The sequence below is a fragment of the Aethalodelphis obliquidens genome, unplaced genomic scaffold (assembly GCF_003676395.1).
Source record: "Aethalodelphis obliquidens isolate GAN/ISIS:26980383/991018 unplaced genomic scaffold, ASM367639v1 scaffold50, whole genome shotgun sequence".
Taxonomy (NCBI): domain Eukaryota; kingdom Metazoa; phylum Chordata; class Mammalia; order Artiodactyla; family Delphinidae; genus Aethalodelphis; species Aethalodelphis obliquidens.
The window spans coordinates 9,843,998-9,860,952 of NW_020837994.1; the positions used below are offsets into that span (position 1 = coordinate 9,843,998).

The 16,955-nt window shown below is 39.9% G+C and overlaps 1 protein-coding gene across 5 annotated transcripts in view; it reads right to left on the reverse strand.

The window, feature by feature from the left end:
• CCDC90B (coiled-coil domain containing 90B) overlaps positions 1-14,909 on the reverse strand; it is a 54,381-nt gene extending 39,472 nt beyond the window's left edge. For 2 of the 5 annotated variants that reach the window (XR_003428113.1, XM_027083544.1), the window contains exon 1: positions 14,408-14,893. Coding sequence is in view for 2 of the 5 variants with exons in the window: in XM_027083544.1 (XP_026939345.1) it covers positions 14,408-14,507 (100 nt within the window). In the remaining 3 variants the exon portion in view is untranslated. Of the gene's footprint in view, positions 1-14,060; positions 14,209-14,407 lie in introns of those variants that run through there. The other 3 variants (XM_027083547.1, XM_027083543.1, XM_027083546.1) reach the window with 3 other exon arrangements.
• Positions 14,910-16,955: the final 2,046 nt, after the last annotated feature.

Here is a 16,955-nt window from a genome sequence, read left to right on the forward strand (position 1 = left end):
GGGAGAAAATATTTGCAAACGAATCAACGGACAAAGGATTAATCTCCAAAATATATAAACAGCTCATGCAGCTCAATATTAAAGAAACAAACAACCCGATCCAAAAATGGGCAGAAGACCTAAATAGACATTTCTCCAAAGACATACTGATGGCCAAGAAGCACATGAAAAGCTGCTCAACATCACTAATTATTAGAGAAATGCAAATCAAAACTACAATGAGGTATCACCTCACACCAGTTAGAATGGGCATCATGAGAAAATCTACAAGCAACAAATGCTGGAGAGGGTGCGGAGAAAAGGGAACCCTCTTGCACTGTTGGTGGGAATGTAAATTGATACAGGCACTATGGAAAACAGTATGGAGGTTCCTTAAAAAACTAAAAATAGAATTACCATATGACCCAGCAATCCCACTACTGGGCATACACCCAGAGAAAACCATAATTCAAAAAGACACATGCACCCCAATGTTCACTGCAGCACTATTTACAATCACCAGGTCATGGAAGCAACCTAAATGCCCATTGACAGACGAATGGATAAAGAAGATGTGGTACATATATACAATGGAATATTACTCAGCCATAAAAAGGAACGAAATTGGGTCATTTGTAGACACGTGGATGGATTTAGAGACTGTCATACAGATACAGAGTGAAGTAAGTCAGAAAGAGAAAAACAAATGTCACATATTAACGCATATATGTGGAACCTAGAAAAATGGTACAAATAAACTGGTCTGCAGGACAGAAACTGAGAAACAGATGTAGAAAACAAACATGATACTATACATAGAAAATCCTAAAGACGCCAAAAGGAAACTATTAGAGCTCATCAATGAATTTGGTAAAGTTGCAGGATACAATATTAATATACAGAAATCTGTTGTAATTCTACACAATACAACGAAAATCAGAAAGAGAAATTTAAGGAAACAATCCCATTTACCATCACATCCAAAAGAATAAAATACCTAGGAATAAACCTGAGGAAGCAAGAAGACCTGTATGCTAAAAATTATAAGACACTGATTAAAGAAACTGAGGACGACACAATAGCCAAAACAATCTTGAGAAAAAAACAGAGCTGGAGGAATCATGCTCCCTGACTTCAGACTGTACTACAGAGCTATAACAATCAAAATAGTATGGTACCAGCACAAAAACAAACACATCGATCAATGAAACAGGATACAAAGCCCAGAAATAAACCCATGCACTTATGATCAATTAATCTATGACAAAGAAGGCAAGAATATACAATGGAGAAGGGACAGTCTCTTCAATAAGTGGTACTGGGAAAACTGGACAGCTACACGTAAAAGAATTAAATTAGAACATTCTCTTACACCATACACAAGAATAAACTCAAAATGGATTAAAGACCTAAATATGAGACCAGATACTATAAAACTCCTAGAGGAAAACATAGAACACTCTTTGACATAAATCACAGCGATATCTTTACGGATCTGTCTCCTAGAGTAATAGAAATAAAAACAAAAATAAACAAATGAGACCTAATTAAACGTAAAAGCTTTTGCACAGCAAAGGCAACCATAAACAAAAACAAAAAGACAAACTATGGAATGGGAGAAAATATTTGCAAAGGATGCAACTGACAAGGGATTAATTTCCAAAATATACAGTTTATACAGCTAAATATCAAAAAATAATACAATCAAAATTTGGGCACAAGACCTAAATAAATTCTTGGCTTGACAGCTTTCTATCTTTTAGTAATTTATAGATGGTGCCTCAATGTTTTCTCAATTGCATTTTTTTCAAGAAGAAATCTGATGTCAGTCTTATCTTTGTTGCTCTGTATTTAGTATGCCTATTTCATTTTTTTTCCTGGATGTTTTTGTTATTTTTTGATCTTTGCTTTTTAAACAAATTTTATAATGATGTGCCTTGGTTGTTTTCTTCATGTTCCTTGTACTTGAGTGTTTGTTGAGCTTCGTCATTTTATAGTTTATCTCAAATTTGAAAACTTTCACCCATCATTTCTTCAAAATTTTTTTGCTACCTTCTATTTTTGGGCCTCAAGTTACACATATATTAGGCCAACTGAAGATGTCTCCGAGCTCACTGGAACCTTTTTTCTACCTCCTCCTCCCACATTCTTTTACACTTTGGATAGGTTTTTATTGCTATATTTTCAAATTTTCCAATCTTCTCTTCTGCAAGACTAATTATTTTTTCTGAGCTCAGCAGAATTTTATTTACTTTTTAAAAATTTATTCATAGGAAAGGAACATTATTTTGTGACAACATCAAGACTACCAAACTCAGGAACAACCAGATGGAAGAGACACATAGGACAAGTTATATTGAAAGGCAAATTTGTTGGGAATTCTATCTAACGCAGTTTTCATATAAAACCTTCTAGTTTTGATATCTAGAAACTCAACTTAGAAGATAGGAAAGGTAAATCTATCAAGTTTTTAAACATGTTTATGTCTGATAATTCTTACATCTGTCAGTTCTAGCTTGGTTTCAAATTATTGATTTTTTCTCTTCATTATAGGTTGTGTGTTCCTGATTTTTTCATGCTTGGTGATTTTTGATTGGATGCTAAATAATAAGTTTGTTATTTTGTTTGGTGGTGGATACATTTATAAGTATTCTTGAGCTTCATTCTGGAATGCACTGAAATTACTCAGAAACGGTTTGATTTTTTTGGGTCTGGATTTTAATATACATTATTCAGGCCCAGAGTAGTGGTCAGTCTAGGGTTATTTATCCCCAACTAATGAGGTAAAACCCTTAAATGTATCCTACCCAATGTCCCATGAATCATGAGTTTTTTCCCATCTGGCTGATGGAAACAGACATTGTTCCTGGTCCTGTAGGTGTGTGGGCTACTGTTCTCCTTAAATACATGTAACTATACATATATGTGCGTGTGTACATACATGGTGTATATATATATATATATATGGTGGTTCTTTCTCTAGTCTCAGGCAGTCTTCTCATATGTACACACTGTTCACTACTCCATTAAGTACTCTAAGTGGATCCTTTGCTAATCTCCGAAGTTCTCTCTCTGTGCACATTCTCCTCTATGGTATCTGTTCTGTGAACTCAAGTCATTTTAGTCTCCCATACTGTCAGTTCCACCTCTTCAGCTCTAAGAATGTGCCAGGTATAATAACCAATCATCTTACTTGGCCTGGAACTGAGGGATGGATAGTCCAGGGCAAATCAGACTATATTTGTCACCCTATCACTAGGTTTTCTCTGAGTTCCCCCTCCCTGAACCACAGCCAGAAACTAAAGGTAACAAGCGAGGGTAATAATAGTTTCCTTAGAAGATAAATATGGTGCCTGATAATCCGTCTTAGAAGGAAGCCAAAAACTAGGTAGCCTTCCTTATACAGATACTTCTTCAGCACTCTTCACAGTACCCAACTCTTAACAAGGATATTTATGCTTCATACCTTTAAAATTAATCAATAAAAATCACTTCATGAGTTGTAAAATAGTTGGATTTGCGATTTTAGCAATAGGTTGGGGATTTCTGTAAATTCATGGGGTCTCAAACAAGATTTATTCTAAATGAGTAACACTGGAAATGGAGATGATAAGGGAAATGTGAACCTGCTGCTGCTGCTGCAAAAAAAAAGTTCATGTAACGTATATCCTGGTTGGACTTCCTAAAGAGAAGCAGAGTAAAACAACCAGGCTAGTTTTTATACCGTGTCCCAAAAGAAGAAATACAAGTCAGATTCTGCTAAAAACAAACAAACAAATGAAACATTCAGGAAGATTTAAAAAAAATCTGGTGTCTGGAGAATGGCAAGTTCTATAATACTGCTACAAAGGTAGGAGAGTAGATACAGGGAATAGGGAGAATGGACTAGAAAGATAGACTGGCCCAGACTGTGAAGATCATGGCTTGCAATGCAATGGTATTTAAAGTTTATCCTGTAGGCCAGTGGTTCTCAACCCTATCTGTATATCAGACTCAACCGTAAGGATTTTGAAGAATAAATATACCTAAACATAACTGTTAGAGTTATTTGTGTAGTAGTTCTGAGGTACAGTCCAAGCCTATAATGCTTTAAAATCTTAACAGGTAGCCCTGATGCACAGTCAGATTTCTAAGTCAAAGCAGCCACTATAGGCCAAAGTTCTATGAAAACAATAACGATAATAAATATATTCTTCAACATTTGTACTCTGTACCTTTTTTGGCTCTTCAAAGAATCCAAGTTGAGAAAAAATGTAAAACTGAAGCAAACTATAGAGTCCACACATAGCTGCTGCTCTTCATCCCTCACCTCCCTCACTCTGACAGTGGTCTGCTTTCTTTCCTGAGTAGGAGAACTGCAGACGCAGCTGGTAATACTTTGTGTAGGCATGTGATTTTTATGTAAATCACATGCAAAGAAACTAAGAATCATTTCTCAGACGGCCGAAGTGAAGAATATTTGTCTCAGGGGAGAGATCAAGATGGCAAAATAGAAGGGCGTGGAGCTCACCTCCTCCCACAAATACATCAAAAATCCATCTACATGTGGAACAATTCTCACAGAATACCCAGTGAACACTGGCAGATCTGATACAATCAAAGCTTCAAGAAAGATCACCATGTAATGCAGTAGAACTAAAGGAAAAAAAAAAAAAAAAAAGAATTGGGACAGGACCTATGCGCCTGGGAGAAAGCTGTGAAAGAAAAAAGCTTCTGTCACTCTGGGAACCCCCTTCACTGGCTGGGAGATCAGCTGGAATAGATAGGGCGCTTCAGAGACTTAGGGAATAGTGCAGCAACTGGCTTGCAGCATGCAGAACAGAGACCAGCATAGCCAGTGCTGGCCACTTCACTGCACTCCCCATCCTGAGATGCGCATCTGCTAGTGCCCCTGGGGGCTGGGGGCTGAAACTCGAGCTTCAGCAGACAGACCCGGGGAGAGGACTGATGTTGTCCGAGAAGAGATAGCACAAAGTGGCTGGAGTGTGGTCCAGGCTGCAACTGGGAGTGTGTGCAGAACGGAGCCTGGGTCTGCCACAGAAGCCCCACTGTTAATGCATGTGTGAAGGGAGAGGCGATACCCCACCATAGCAGCCTGATTATCCGCATGCTCACAGCTGGTATAGCTCTGACTCTATTAGCTCTGGGAACGTGCAAGTGCCAGTGGCTTGCCCATACCCAGAGGTGGGGCTGAAACCTGAGCAATATCTCCAAGGATGTGAGAGTTTGGCAGATTTATGATGCTGGTGCCTTTGTAAGCTCAGCGCCTGTGGGTCATCCGAGCTGTTTACTGGTGTTCCCATGGCTGGGGCAGGTCTGGCATTAGCATGCACACAGAGGTGGGGCTGGGGTCTGGGCTAATTCTGTGGCTCCCACAGCAGTACTGGTGCCTGTGTGATTGCAATGGAAATGCACTAGGGACCTGTGCTGGTGGCTTTGTGAGCATAGCACCTGAGGGACATTTGGGCTGATTGCTGCATTCCAACAGCTGAGGTGGGGCCAAGCGCAGTGCCAACAACAGTGTACTCTGTGAGCACACAGGGGTGACAGGCAACATGACAGAGTGACAACAACATTGTACTCTGTGAGCACACACGGATGACAGGCAACATGACAGAGTGCACTTCCTGGTGGACAGCTCCTGCGGAGGCATATTCAGTGGCTCCTTTACCAGAAGAAGTGCTCCAGTCCTGCCTACCTTACACCACAGCTCAGACATGGATCTAGGGGCTTCTACTCCAACAACTGGGGAGCAAACAAACCCTGCCCCTGACAGGGCTGTGACAACCAGACCAAAGGTGAGACGATGCTCAACATCCAGTGCAGGCTCTGGTTACCACAACACCAATCACACCCCCCTATCAAGAGGATAACGACCAGAACACACTGAGGGGATATGTGGCAGGCATCCATACTAAAAAGTGTCCTCACAGCAAAAATATTAGACTCATGGAAGCTATGCAGGGACACACCAACATAAAAACAGCCCTTCAAGACCACAGTAGATAACTGTTTCTCCTAAATTCAGTCAGAGAAATATAAGTAAAATTAAGCAGCAGAAGAACCACCCCAAATTAGAGGATCAAGAGAACTAGCTTGAAAGAAGAAACAATGAGTTCAAAAAGGAGGTAATAAAAATACTTAAGGAATTAAGAATAGCTATTGATAGAAATACAGATCATTTTAACAAGGAACTAGAAACTATAAAGGGGAGCCAATTAAACTAGAAAACTCATTTGCTGAGATGAAAACCAAACTAAAGGCAATAAATAGGAAATTAATAATGAGAATAAAGAAGTGATCTGGAAGACAGAGTAATGGAAATCACCCAATCAGAACAGCAGACAGAAAGACAAATGAAAAAAAAAAGATGAAAGCAACATAAAAGACCTATGGGATAATATAAAGTGTGCCAATCTATGCGTAATAGGGATCCCAGAAGGAGAAGAAACAGAAAAGGGGATTGAAAATGTATTTGAAAAAATTATGGTTGAAAACTTCCCAAGCCTAAAGAAGGAAACAGATATCCAGGTACAGGAAACAAGAGGGTCCCAAACAAGATAAACCAAAACAGACCTACACCAAGATATTTTACAGTTAAAATGGCAAAAGTTAAAAAGAGAGGATTCTAAAGGCAGCAAGAGAAAAATAAAGAATTAGTTACAAGGGAACCCCCATAAGGCTATCAGCTGATTTCTCTATAGAAACGTTACAGGCCTGGAGTGGCAAGATATATTCAAAGTAAGGGAAAACCCTGCAACCTAGGATACTCTACCCAGCAATATTACCATTTAGAATAGAAGGAGAGATAAAAAATTTCTCAGACAAGCAAAAACTAAAAGAATACAGTAATACTAGACTTATCCTAAAAGAAATATTGAAAAGTGTTCTCTAAATAGAGAAGCAAGAATCTATAGGAAAGAGAAAATCACAATAGGAAAGTAAATCACTTAAATAAACCACTACAGAGATTAAGAAAAAAATTTTATGAAACTGATTATAACTACAATGCACAGAAAAGGATAAACATGAAAATGTAAAATAGGACATCAAAATCACAAAATGTGGGCAAAGGGAGTACGAAAATGTTGATCTTTTAGACTGCGTTTGAGCTTATATAACTACCAGTCTAAAGCAAGTAGACATAGTAATGGGTTAACATATTTGGAAACCAGGTAACCACAAATCAAAAACATACAATAAATTCACAGACACCAAAAAGAAAGGTACTCAAGCATAATACAAAAGAAAACCATCAAGCCACAAAAAGAAATACAAAAAGCAAAAGAAACAAAGAAGAAACACAAAACGAACTGGAAAACAAGGTTTAAAAACGCAATAAATACATATTTATTTATTCAATAATTACCTTAAATGTCAATGAACTAAATGCTCCAACCACGAGTGGTAGACTGGGTAATAAAAGAAGAACCTACATTATGCTGCCTACAAGAAACCCACTTTAGGGCAAAGACACACACAGACTGAAAGTGAGGGGAAAAAGACACTTCATACAAATGGAAATGAAAAGACAGCAGGGGTAGCAATACTCATATCAGACAATATAGACTGTAAAACAAAGCTCATAAAGGAAAATAAAGAAGGACACTGTATAATGATAAAAGGATCAATACAAGAAAAGGATATTACACTCGTTAACATATACACACCCAATATAGGAGCACCTAAATACATAAAACAAATACTAACAGTCATAAAGGGAGAAACTGATGGAAATACAATAATAGTGGGAGACTTTAACAGTGCACTGACATCAATGGACAGATCATCCAGACAGAAGATCAGTGAGGCAACAGAGATCCTAAAGGACACAATAGAACAATTAGACTTAACTGATATCTTTAGGACATTACATCAAAAAAAACCCCAGAATACACATTCTTTTCAAGCACACATGGAATATACTCTAGGACAGACAATATACTAGGACATGAAACAAACCTCCCAAAATTTAAGAGGATAGAAATTATTTCAAGCATCTTTTTTTTTTTTTTTTTTGCGGTACGTGGGCCTCTCACTGTTGTGGCCTCTCCTGTTGCGGAGCACAGGCTCCGGACGCGCAGGCTCAGCGGCCATGGCTCACGGGCCTAGCTGCTCCGCGGCATGTGGGATCTTCCTGGACCGGGACACGAACCCGCGTCCCCTGCATCAGCAGGCGGACTCTCAACCACTGCGCCACCAGGGAAGCCCCAAGCATCTTTTTTGACTACAATGGCAAGAAATTAGAAATCAACCACAGAAAAAGAAACACTACATGGTGGGTAAACAATGTGCTACTAAAAAACCAATGGGTCAATGACAAAATCAAAGAGGAAATTTTAAAATACCTTGAGACAAATGACAATGAAAACACAACCATAAAAAATCTATAGATACAGCAAAAGCAGTTCTAACACGGAAGTTAATAGCGATACAGGCCTTCCTCAAAAAAAAAACAAGAAAAATCTCAAATAATCTAACCTACCAGCTAAAAGTATTAGAAAAAGAACAAAACTTGAAGTCAGCAGAGAAAGCAAATAATAAAGATTAAAGAGAAAATAAGGAGTTCCCTGGTGGTGCAGTGGTTAGGACTTGGCACTTTCACTGCCTTGGCCTGGGTTCAATCCCTGGTCGGAGAACTAAGATCCCACAAGTCACAGCATGGCCAAAATAAATAAGTAAACAAAATAAAGAATTAATTTTAAAAAAAGGGATTCCCTGTTGATCCAGTGGTTAGGACTCTGTGCTTTCACTACCGAGGGCCTGGGTTTGATCCCCGGTTGGGGAGCTAAGATCCCACAAGCCATGTGGCATGGTGCAAAAAAAAAAAAAAAAAGAGGGAGAAAGAGAGAGAAAATAAACAGATTAAAAGAAAGTAAGGGGCTTCCCTCGTGGCGCAGTGGTTGAGAGTCCGCCTGCCGATGCAGGGGACACGGGTTCGTGCCCTGGTCCGGGAAGGTCCCACATGCCGCAGAGCGGCTGGGCCCATGAGCCATGGCCGCTGAGCCTGCGCGTCTGGAGCCTGTGCTCCGCAATGGGAGAGGCCACAACGGTGAGAGGCCCGTGTACTGCAAAAAACAAACAAACAAATAAAAGAAAGTAGGAAAAAAAAATCAATAAAACCAAGAGCTGGGGAATTCCCTGATGGTCCAATGGTTAGGGCTCCACGCTTCCACTGCAGAGGGCAAGGGTTCAATCCCTGGTCGGGGAACTAAGATCTTGCAAGCTGCGTGGTGTGGCCAAAACAAAACAAAAAGAATAATCTTAAAAACAAACAAACAAAAAACCAAGAGCTGGTTTTTTGAAAGGATAAACAATATCTATAAATCTGGCCAGGCTCACCAAGAAGAAAAGGGAGAGGACCCAGATAAACAAAATAAGAAATGAAAGAGGAGAAATAACAACTGAAACTGCAGAAATACAAAAAACTGTAAGAGAATACTATGAATAATTATATGCCAATAAATTCGTCAACCTAGAAGAAAAGGACAAGTTTCTAGAAACATAGAGCCCACCAAAACTGAATCAAGAAGAGAGAATACGAACAAACCAATTGCTAGAAGTGAATTAGAATGTATAATTTAAAAACTCCCTGCAAACAAAAGTCCTGGACTGGGATGGCTTCACTGGAGAATTCTACCAAACGTACAAAGAAGAACTTATACTGATCCTTCTCAAACTCTTCCAAAAGATTGAAGAGGAGGGAACACTTCCAAAGTCATCCTCTGAAGCCACCATCACCCTGATACCAAAACGACACAAAGACACTACCAAAAAAGAAAATTATAGGCCAAATATCTTTGATGAATATAGATGAAAAAATTCTCAACAAAATAACAGCAAACCGAATCCAACAACACATAAAAAGGATCATACACCACGATCAAGTTGGATTCATCCCAGGATCATAAAGATGGTTCAACATATGCATATTAATCAATGTGATAAACCACACCAACAAAAGAAAATACAAAAAAAACCACATGATTGTCTCAACAGATGCAGAAAATGCACTTGATAAAATTCAACATCCATTCATGATAAAAACTCTTGCCACAGTGGCTATAAAGGGAACATATCTCAACATAATAAAAGCTATTTATGACAATCCCACAACCGACATAACTCAATGGTGAAAAGCTAAAAGCCTTCCCGATAAAATCTGGAATAAGACAAGGATGCCCGCTCTCACCACTTCTATTCAACATAGTATTAGAAGTCCCAGCCACAGCAATCAGACAAGAAAAAGAAAAGGTATCCAAATTAGAAGAGATAAAGTTGTCATTATGTGCAAATGACATGACACTATATACATAAAACCCTAAAGACTCCACACAATAACTACCAGAACTGATAAACGAATTCAGCAAGGTAGCAGGATACAAGATTAATGTACAGAAATTGGTTGCACTTCTTTACACTAACAATGAAATATCAGAAAGGGAAAGTAAGACAACAATCCCTTTTAAAACTGCATCAAAACAAAACAAAAACTTAGGAATAAACCTGACCAAGGAGGTGAAACACTTATATGCTGAGAACTATAAAACACTGATAAAGGAAACTGAAGGTGATTCAAAGAAATGGAAAGATATCCCATGCTCTTGGATCGGAAGAATTAATATTGTTAAAATGGCCATACTACCCAAAGCAATGTACAGATTTAATGCGATCCCTATCAAATTACCCATGACATTTTTCAAAGAACTAGAACAAACAATCCTAAAATTTATATGGAACCACAAAAAAAACACACCCACAACTGCCAAAGTAATCCTGAGGGAAAAGAACAAAGCTGGAGGCATAACCCTCCAAGACTTCAGACAATACTATAAAGTTTACAGTAATCCTAACAGCATGGTATTGCACAAAAAGAGACATATGGATCAATGGAACAGAACAGAGAGCCCAGAAATAAACCCACACACCTATGATGAATTAATCTTTGACAACTGAAGCAAGAATACACAACAGAGAAAAGACAGTCTCTTTAGCAAGTGGTGCTGGGAAAGCTGGACAGCTGCAGGTAATCAATGAAGTTAGGGCACTCCCAGGACTTCCCTGGTGGTCCAATGGTTAAGACTCTGTGCTTCCACTGCAGGGGGCATGGGTTCCATCCCTGGTTGGGGAACTAAGGACCCCGCATGTCGTGTGGCGCAACCAAAAAAAAAACCCCCCAAAACAAAAAAACCCCACTCCCTCACACCATACACAAAAATAAATTCAAAATGGCTTAAAGACTTAAATGTAAGACGTGACACAATAAAACTCCTAGAAGAGAACATAGACAAAACATTCTCTGCCATAAATCATATCAATGTTTTCTTTGGTCAGTCTCCCAAGGCAACAGAAGTAAAAGCAAAAATAAACAAGTGGGACCTAATTAAACTTACAAGCTTCTGCACAGCAAAGGAAACCATAAACAAAACGAAGACCACCCTTAGAACTGGAGAAAATATTTGCAAATGAAGTGACTGACAAGGGATTAATCTCCAAAATATACAAACAACTCATGCAGCTCAATATCAAAAAAACAAACAATCCAATCAAAAAATGGGTGGAAGATCTAAATAGACATTTCTCCAAAGAAGACATACAGATGGCCAAAAGCACATGAAAAGATGCTCAACATCACTAATTATTAGAGAAATGCAAATCAAAACTACAATGAGGTATCACCTCACACCAGTCAGAATGGCCATCATGAAAAAATCTACACACAATAAATGCTGGAGAGGGTGTGGAGAGAAGGGAACCTTCCTACACTGTTGGTGGGAATATCAATTGGTACAGCCACTGTGGAGAACAGTATGAAGGTTCCTTAAAAAAATAAAAACAAGGCTTCCCAGGTGGCACAGTGGTTGAGAGTCTGCCTGCCGATGCAGGGGACACGGGATCGTGCCCCGGTCTGGGAAGATCCCACATGCCGTGGAGCGGCTGGGCCCGTGAGCCATGGCCGCTGAGCCTGCGCATCCGGAGCCTGTGCTCCGCAACGGGAGAGGCCACAATAGTGAGAGGCCCGTGTACTGCAAAAAAAACAAAAACAAAAACAAAAACAAATAAAATAAAATAAAAACAGAGCTGCCACGTCATCCATCAATCCTACTCCTGAGCATATATCCAGAGAAAGCCATAATTTGAAAAGATACATGCACCCCAATGTTCACTGTGGCACTATTTACAATAGCCAGGACATGGAAGCAACATAAATGTCCACTGATGGATGAATGGATAAAGAAGATGTGGTACAACGGAATATTATTCAGCCATAAAAAAGAACGAAATAATGCTGTTTGCAGCAACATGGATGGACCTAGATACTATCATACTAAATAAAGTCAGAGAGAGAATGACAAATATCATATGATATCACTTACATGTGGCATCTAATATAATACAAATGAACTTATTTACAAAACAGAAACAGGCTCACAGACATAGAAAACAAACTTATGGTTACCAAAGGGGAAAGGGTGGGAGGAGGGATAAATTAGCGGTTTGGGTTTAGCAAACTAAACCCAAGCCAGATACAAACTACTACAAACCAGATACAAACTACTATATATATCAATAAAATAGATTAAAAAAACAAGGTCCTACTATATAGCACAGGGAACTATATTTAATATCTTGTAATAAAGTATAATGGATATACTCAATATCTTGTAATAACCTATAATGGAAGATAATGTAAAAAAAGAATATATATATGTATAACTGAATCACTCTCCTATACATTTGGAACTAACACAACATTGTAAATCAACTATATTTCAATAAAAACTTTTTAAAAAGACAAAAATAAAGTATGGAAAAGAATCTGAAAAATATATATATGTGTGTGTGTGTATATATATATATATATATATATATAACTGAGTCACTCTGCTGAAACTAACACAACATTGTAAATCAACTATACTTAAAGAATTTTAAAAATTTACTGCTAACTTCAGAGGTGCAACACTTCAGTGACGTGGGTGATCATTAATATATATTTTTACATGCTGGTCTGTAGACGTATGCTTTGCTAGATGCATGAGAATTATCAGGATTAATATATTAAATAATAAACTAACACAGAGATCTATGGGCTCCACCTCTCCAGACTGACTCAGTAGTTCTGCGGGAGGGCCAAAAAACCTGTGTTTTTTAAAGCACCCCCAGTGTTTTTGATGTTCTGCTAAGTTTGGGAAGTTGTAATGAACTAGGAATCCAGCACTATTGGTCACAAAACTTAGACAAACCTTCCTGTGCCTTCCTTTATCTTTAAATAGGGAATGGGACTAGATGATAGTTAACCAAGACCCTTCCCTTGGTCAGAGGTCAAGGTTTTCAAATTCCTTGATTACTGACATTATGAGGCAAGCTTAAACTACTTGTACCCAGTAAACATTCAATAAATATTTGTTTAATGAAGAGGGACACAAATCATATTAGCTCTAAAACTTTACAAAGGATTGAGGCTGCGGCGATTTTCCAGGGTTCAAAAAAATGCTACGTCCATTTTGTAAAGCCCATCATGATGTGCGTGTATACTAAACACCTAAATATGTAAAAATACCTTGCCAAGGACCCTGGGAACTAAACAGCGGTCTTATAGATGGGGGATCTACAACTGCAGTCTTGCTTGGGTGAGTAAAACGAAACAATGAGCAAAACAGCACAAAGTAGTGGTACTGGGCGACTCAGTTCACCCGGCACTGAAGATTTAAGGTGAATAGACAATGGTTATTACGAAGTGCCTACTCTGCGGACAACCTTAAAGAGTTTTAAAATTAGGGGAAAAAAGATTCTGGTAACGTCTCTCAAAGTCAGACGTCCAGGACACACTGCTAACAGCTGCGCCTCCCAGTCAACCCTTGTAGTTACGGCATTCCCGTTTTCTTTTCCTTCTTTTTTTTTTTGAAAGGCTACTAGGTGATTACAGAGTACTGAAAATCAGCGAAAATAAAGCGGACCTGACCTGAAATGTACCCTGTAGTTTACCAGAGACCTGGGTTCGAGGACTGCACCTAAGCAACACAGTCTAAGTCTGAACAGGCCGCGAAAAATATACGGCCTCTCCGAACACAGATTACCTTACGGTTTCTCCCGACACACCTACGAGAGGGCGGGGATTATCAGCCCCATTTGATAATAATAAGAAGGGTTCAAAAAGACGCCTGGCGGGGCTCTAGTGGCGGAGCCAGGCGGGAAGCCAGGCCTTCAGAGGCAAGCCCATCTAAGAGGAAGGCGGTCCTCTTCTCCGTCCTCGACCCTCCCGCCTCTATCCCTCGGGGCGAGGCCCGGAAGCAGGGTCGCCAGGACCCGGGGCGGGCTGGAAGGCGTGGCACCCTCGCCTCACGCTCGCCCAAGCATGCACGAACCACGGGCACCGTCTTTCTACAGAGCACGCAGGCATCGGTGATGCGGTGCCTTTTCTCACCTCTCCTCAGGGCCGGGGAAAAACGCCCGCGGGGAGTTGAAACCCGGCAGGCCCCGCTGCCTTCAGAACGCAGTAGCCGCCCTAACCAGCGACCCCACATGTCTTCGGCTTTCCAGCTGGCGGGGGAGGGCGAAAGGCTGGATAAATCGCGCTCAGGCTTTTGGGTAAGGTAGTTCTGGTACCGCGAGGATGCTGGGAAGTGTAGTTTTCGGCCTGTCACACGAACGTCTCTCGGCGCAGGCTCACGCCAATGTCCCGCAAAGCTGGGCCTCTTCACAGAGGGACCCACAGTTCCATAGCATGGTTCAGAGCGGCTCCGCTTTTCCCACCGCCCCTCCCTAACCCGTGCATGCTGTTACCGCCCTAAGAAAGCGGAATCTTGTTTGAGAACCTTCCGGCTCCCGTTTCCAGGCAATGAGATGTACAGCTCAACAGCCAACTCCCACCGAAGAACCAGTGCCCATTTTCAGTTTGGCTCAGTGGGAGACACAGTCACGTCTAGCCCCACGGCAACCTGGGAAGTGCAGTCCTCGGCCGCTGAGCATCCCGGGGGATCGCGCAGAGACCTTCTGGGAAGTGTAGTCCCGCGGGCCCCTCATTCTTGCTCCTTCATATACTGCTGCTTCGCCCTCTCGTGCACAGGAGGACGAAATGTATTTGGTTTAGTCGCTTTCTTCAGGGAAGCTTAATTCCTTCGTTTCTACGGTAGACAAGATTTTAAATCTTTATCCCTCTCAGACCTCAGTACTCCAGACTTTTCCCCACATGGTAAAATGTTGAAAATAACAACACACAGTAGTTGTGGGGTTCAAATGTGCCAATATATTCTGTGTAAATTCTAAAATGGTAAACAATTGTTAGGTTTTAGTGGCTTAATTATTCTTACAAGGATGTAAAACAGTTACCACTGGGTTGGCCAATCTATGAGTTTGCTTTTAAAGCTTTGTGAGCGTCAGCTTCTTGACAAGCACTATTCTAAGCACTGAGGCACATTAAAAGAACGTTGATTCCTGCCAGGGCTTTAACAGAAAAATAAATAGAGAGGAAATATAAATGCCTTAAAAAAAAAAAAGTTTAATCTCACCAGTTAAAAAAAAAGTAAAACCTAAATATAGACCATTCTTACCTGTTAAAGATTTTCTGAAAAATAATGATCAATTCTACCAAATAAGCCATCAGATAGGGTCACTCAAGCTGCTGGCAGGAATTTATGTTAGTATAACATATTTGGAAAACAATTTTAATAATATACATAAAACTCGAAAAATTGAATATATACATATATATCCCCAATGTGACTATAATTCTGTTAAACGATATGAGTAAAGTCAACAGGCATTGTTAATAAAAACAGCTGCAGCTGCTCACAGCCTGGCAGATACAGATCAGTAAGTGGGAACACAAATTACCTTAAATTCAGTAATGATTATGAAAAAAAGTGTACCTCTTTTATACCTCTTGTTATTTATATTACTGTAAAATTCTCTCCCCAACACAAATAAACAGTGTTCATGATGGGCCAATCATATTCTTTGGAATTGAATATGGAATTGGCGATTGGATTCAGGGATTCTTAATCATCTTCTGAAGTTCGCTGGCACTACAGCAAGTGAATTTGGGAGCTGGCACAGTCACAATTTTGCCAGAGAAGTACAGAAAGGCAGAAGCAGAGATAGCAGATGGAGTGAGAGTCCAGGTGGTATTCAGCTAATAGATTTAGCCACTTCCTGAGACCTTCCTAAGGCTCCTGTGTTTCCAAATTCTCCATTGTTGCTATCATTTGTATGCTGAAAGTCTTAATTGATAAAAATATTTTCCCATAAATGTGTTAATATTTTCTCGTGTGTTGAGAGGAATAAAGGAGCTGATGCATATAAAATACTCAGCTCGGTACATGGCACATATGAACACCTAACAAGCAGTGGCTATTTTTATTACTAATGCCTGTTGACTTTGCTCAATGTTCAGAAGTAATTCTCCATGGGTCTCTCATGCTTCTGCATGGCTCGTTAGCAGAGGCTCTCTTTGCCTTTTGTTATGGACTCTCTTTTTAAGGAAGTTTGTATAATGAACAGCCTTGGGAAGTACAGTGTCTCCCTCTGGAGCCAAATGGAGCCTCATGCTTACTGCCTATTATAAAAACTTTGGGTTTTTCTAGCTCAGGGTTCCTCTCTGTAATGCAATCCACTGCACACTCAGGCACACACCTGGGCCTATCTGCATCACAACATGGGACTCAGGGGAAGGGGAACTGATGCAAATATGCTGATGATCAGGCAGCTTGCTGTGCTGTAATTACATCCTTTGTCTCTGGCCCAGGAGCCTCATGTCTTCTGCCAACATCCAGGCAACTGTGGCAGGCTAACTTGTCGTCTTGCAAATAGGTAAGATCTTAGACCCTTCACAGTTCTTAACAATCATTGCCTTTCATTGGACTTTAAACCATTTTTCATTTTTTTAATTTCACTCACAGAAATATCTGTATGCCAGCTAGTTAGTTTAAGGCTAGATGTGTGAGGAATGTAAAGAAACATAACTCAGTCCAACA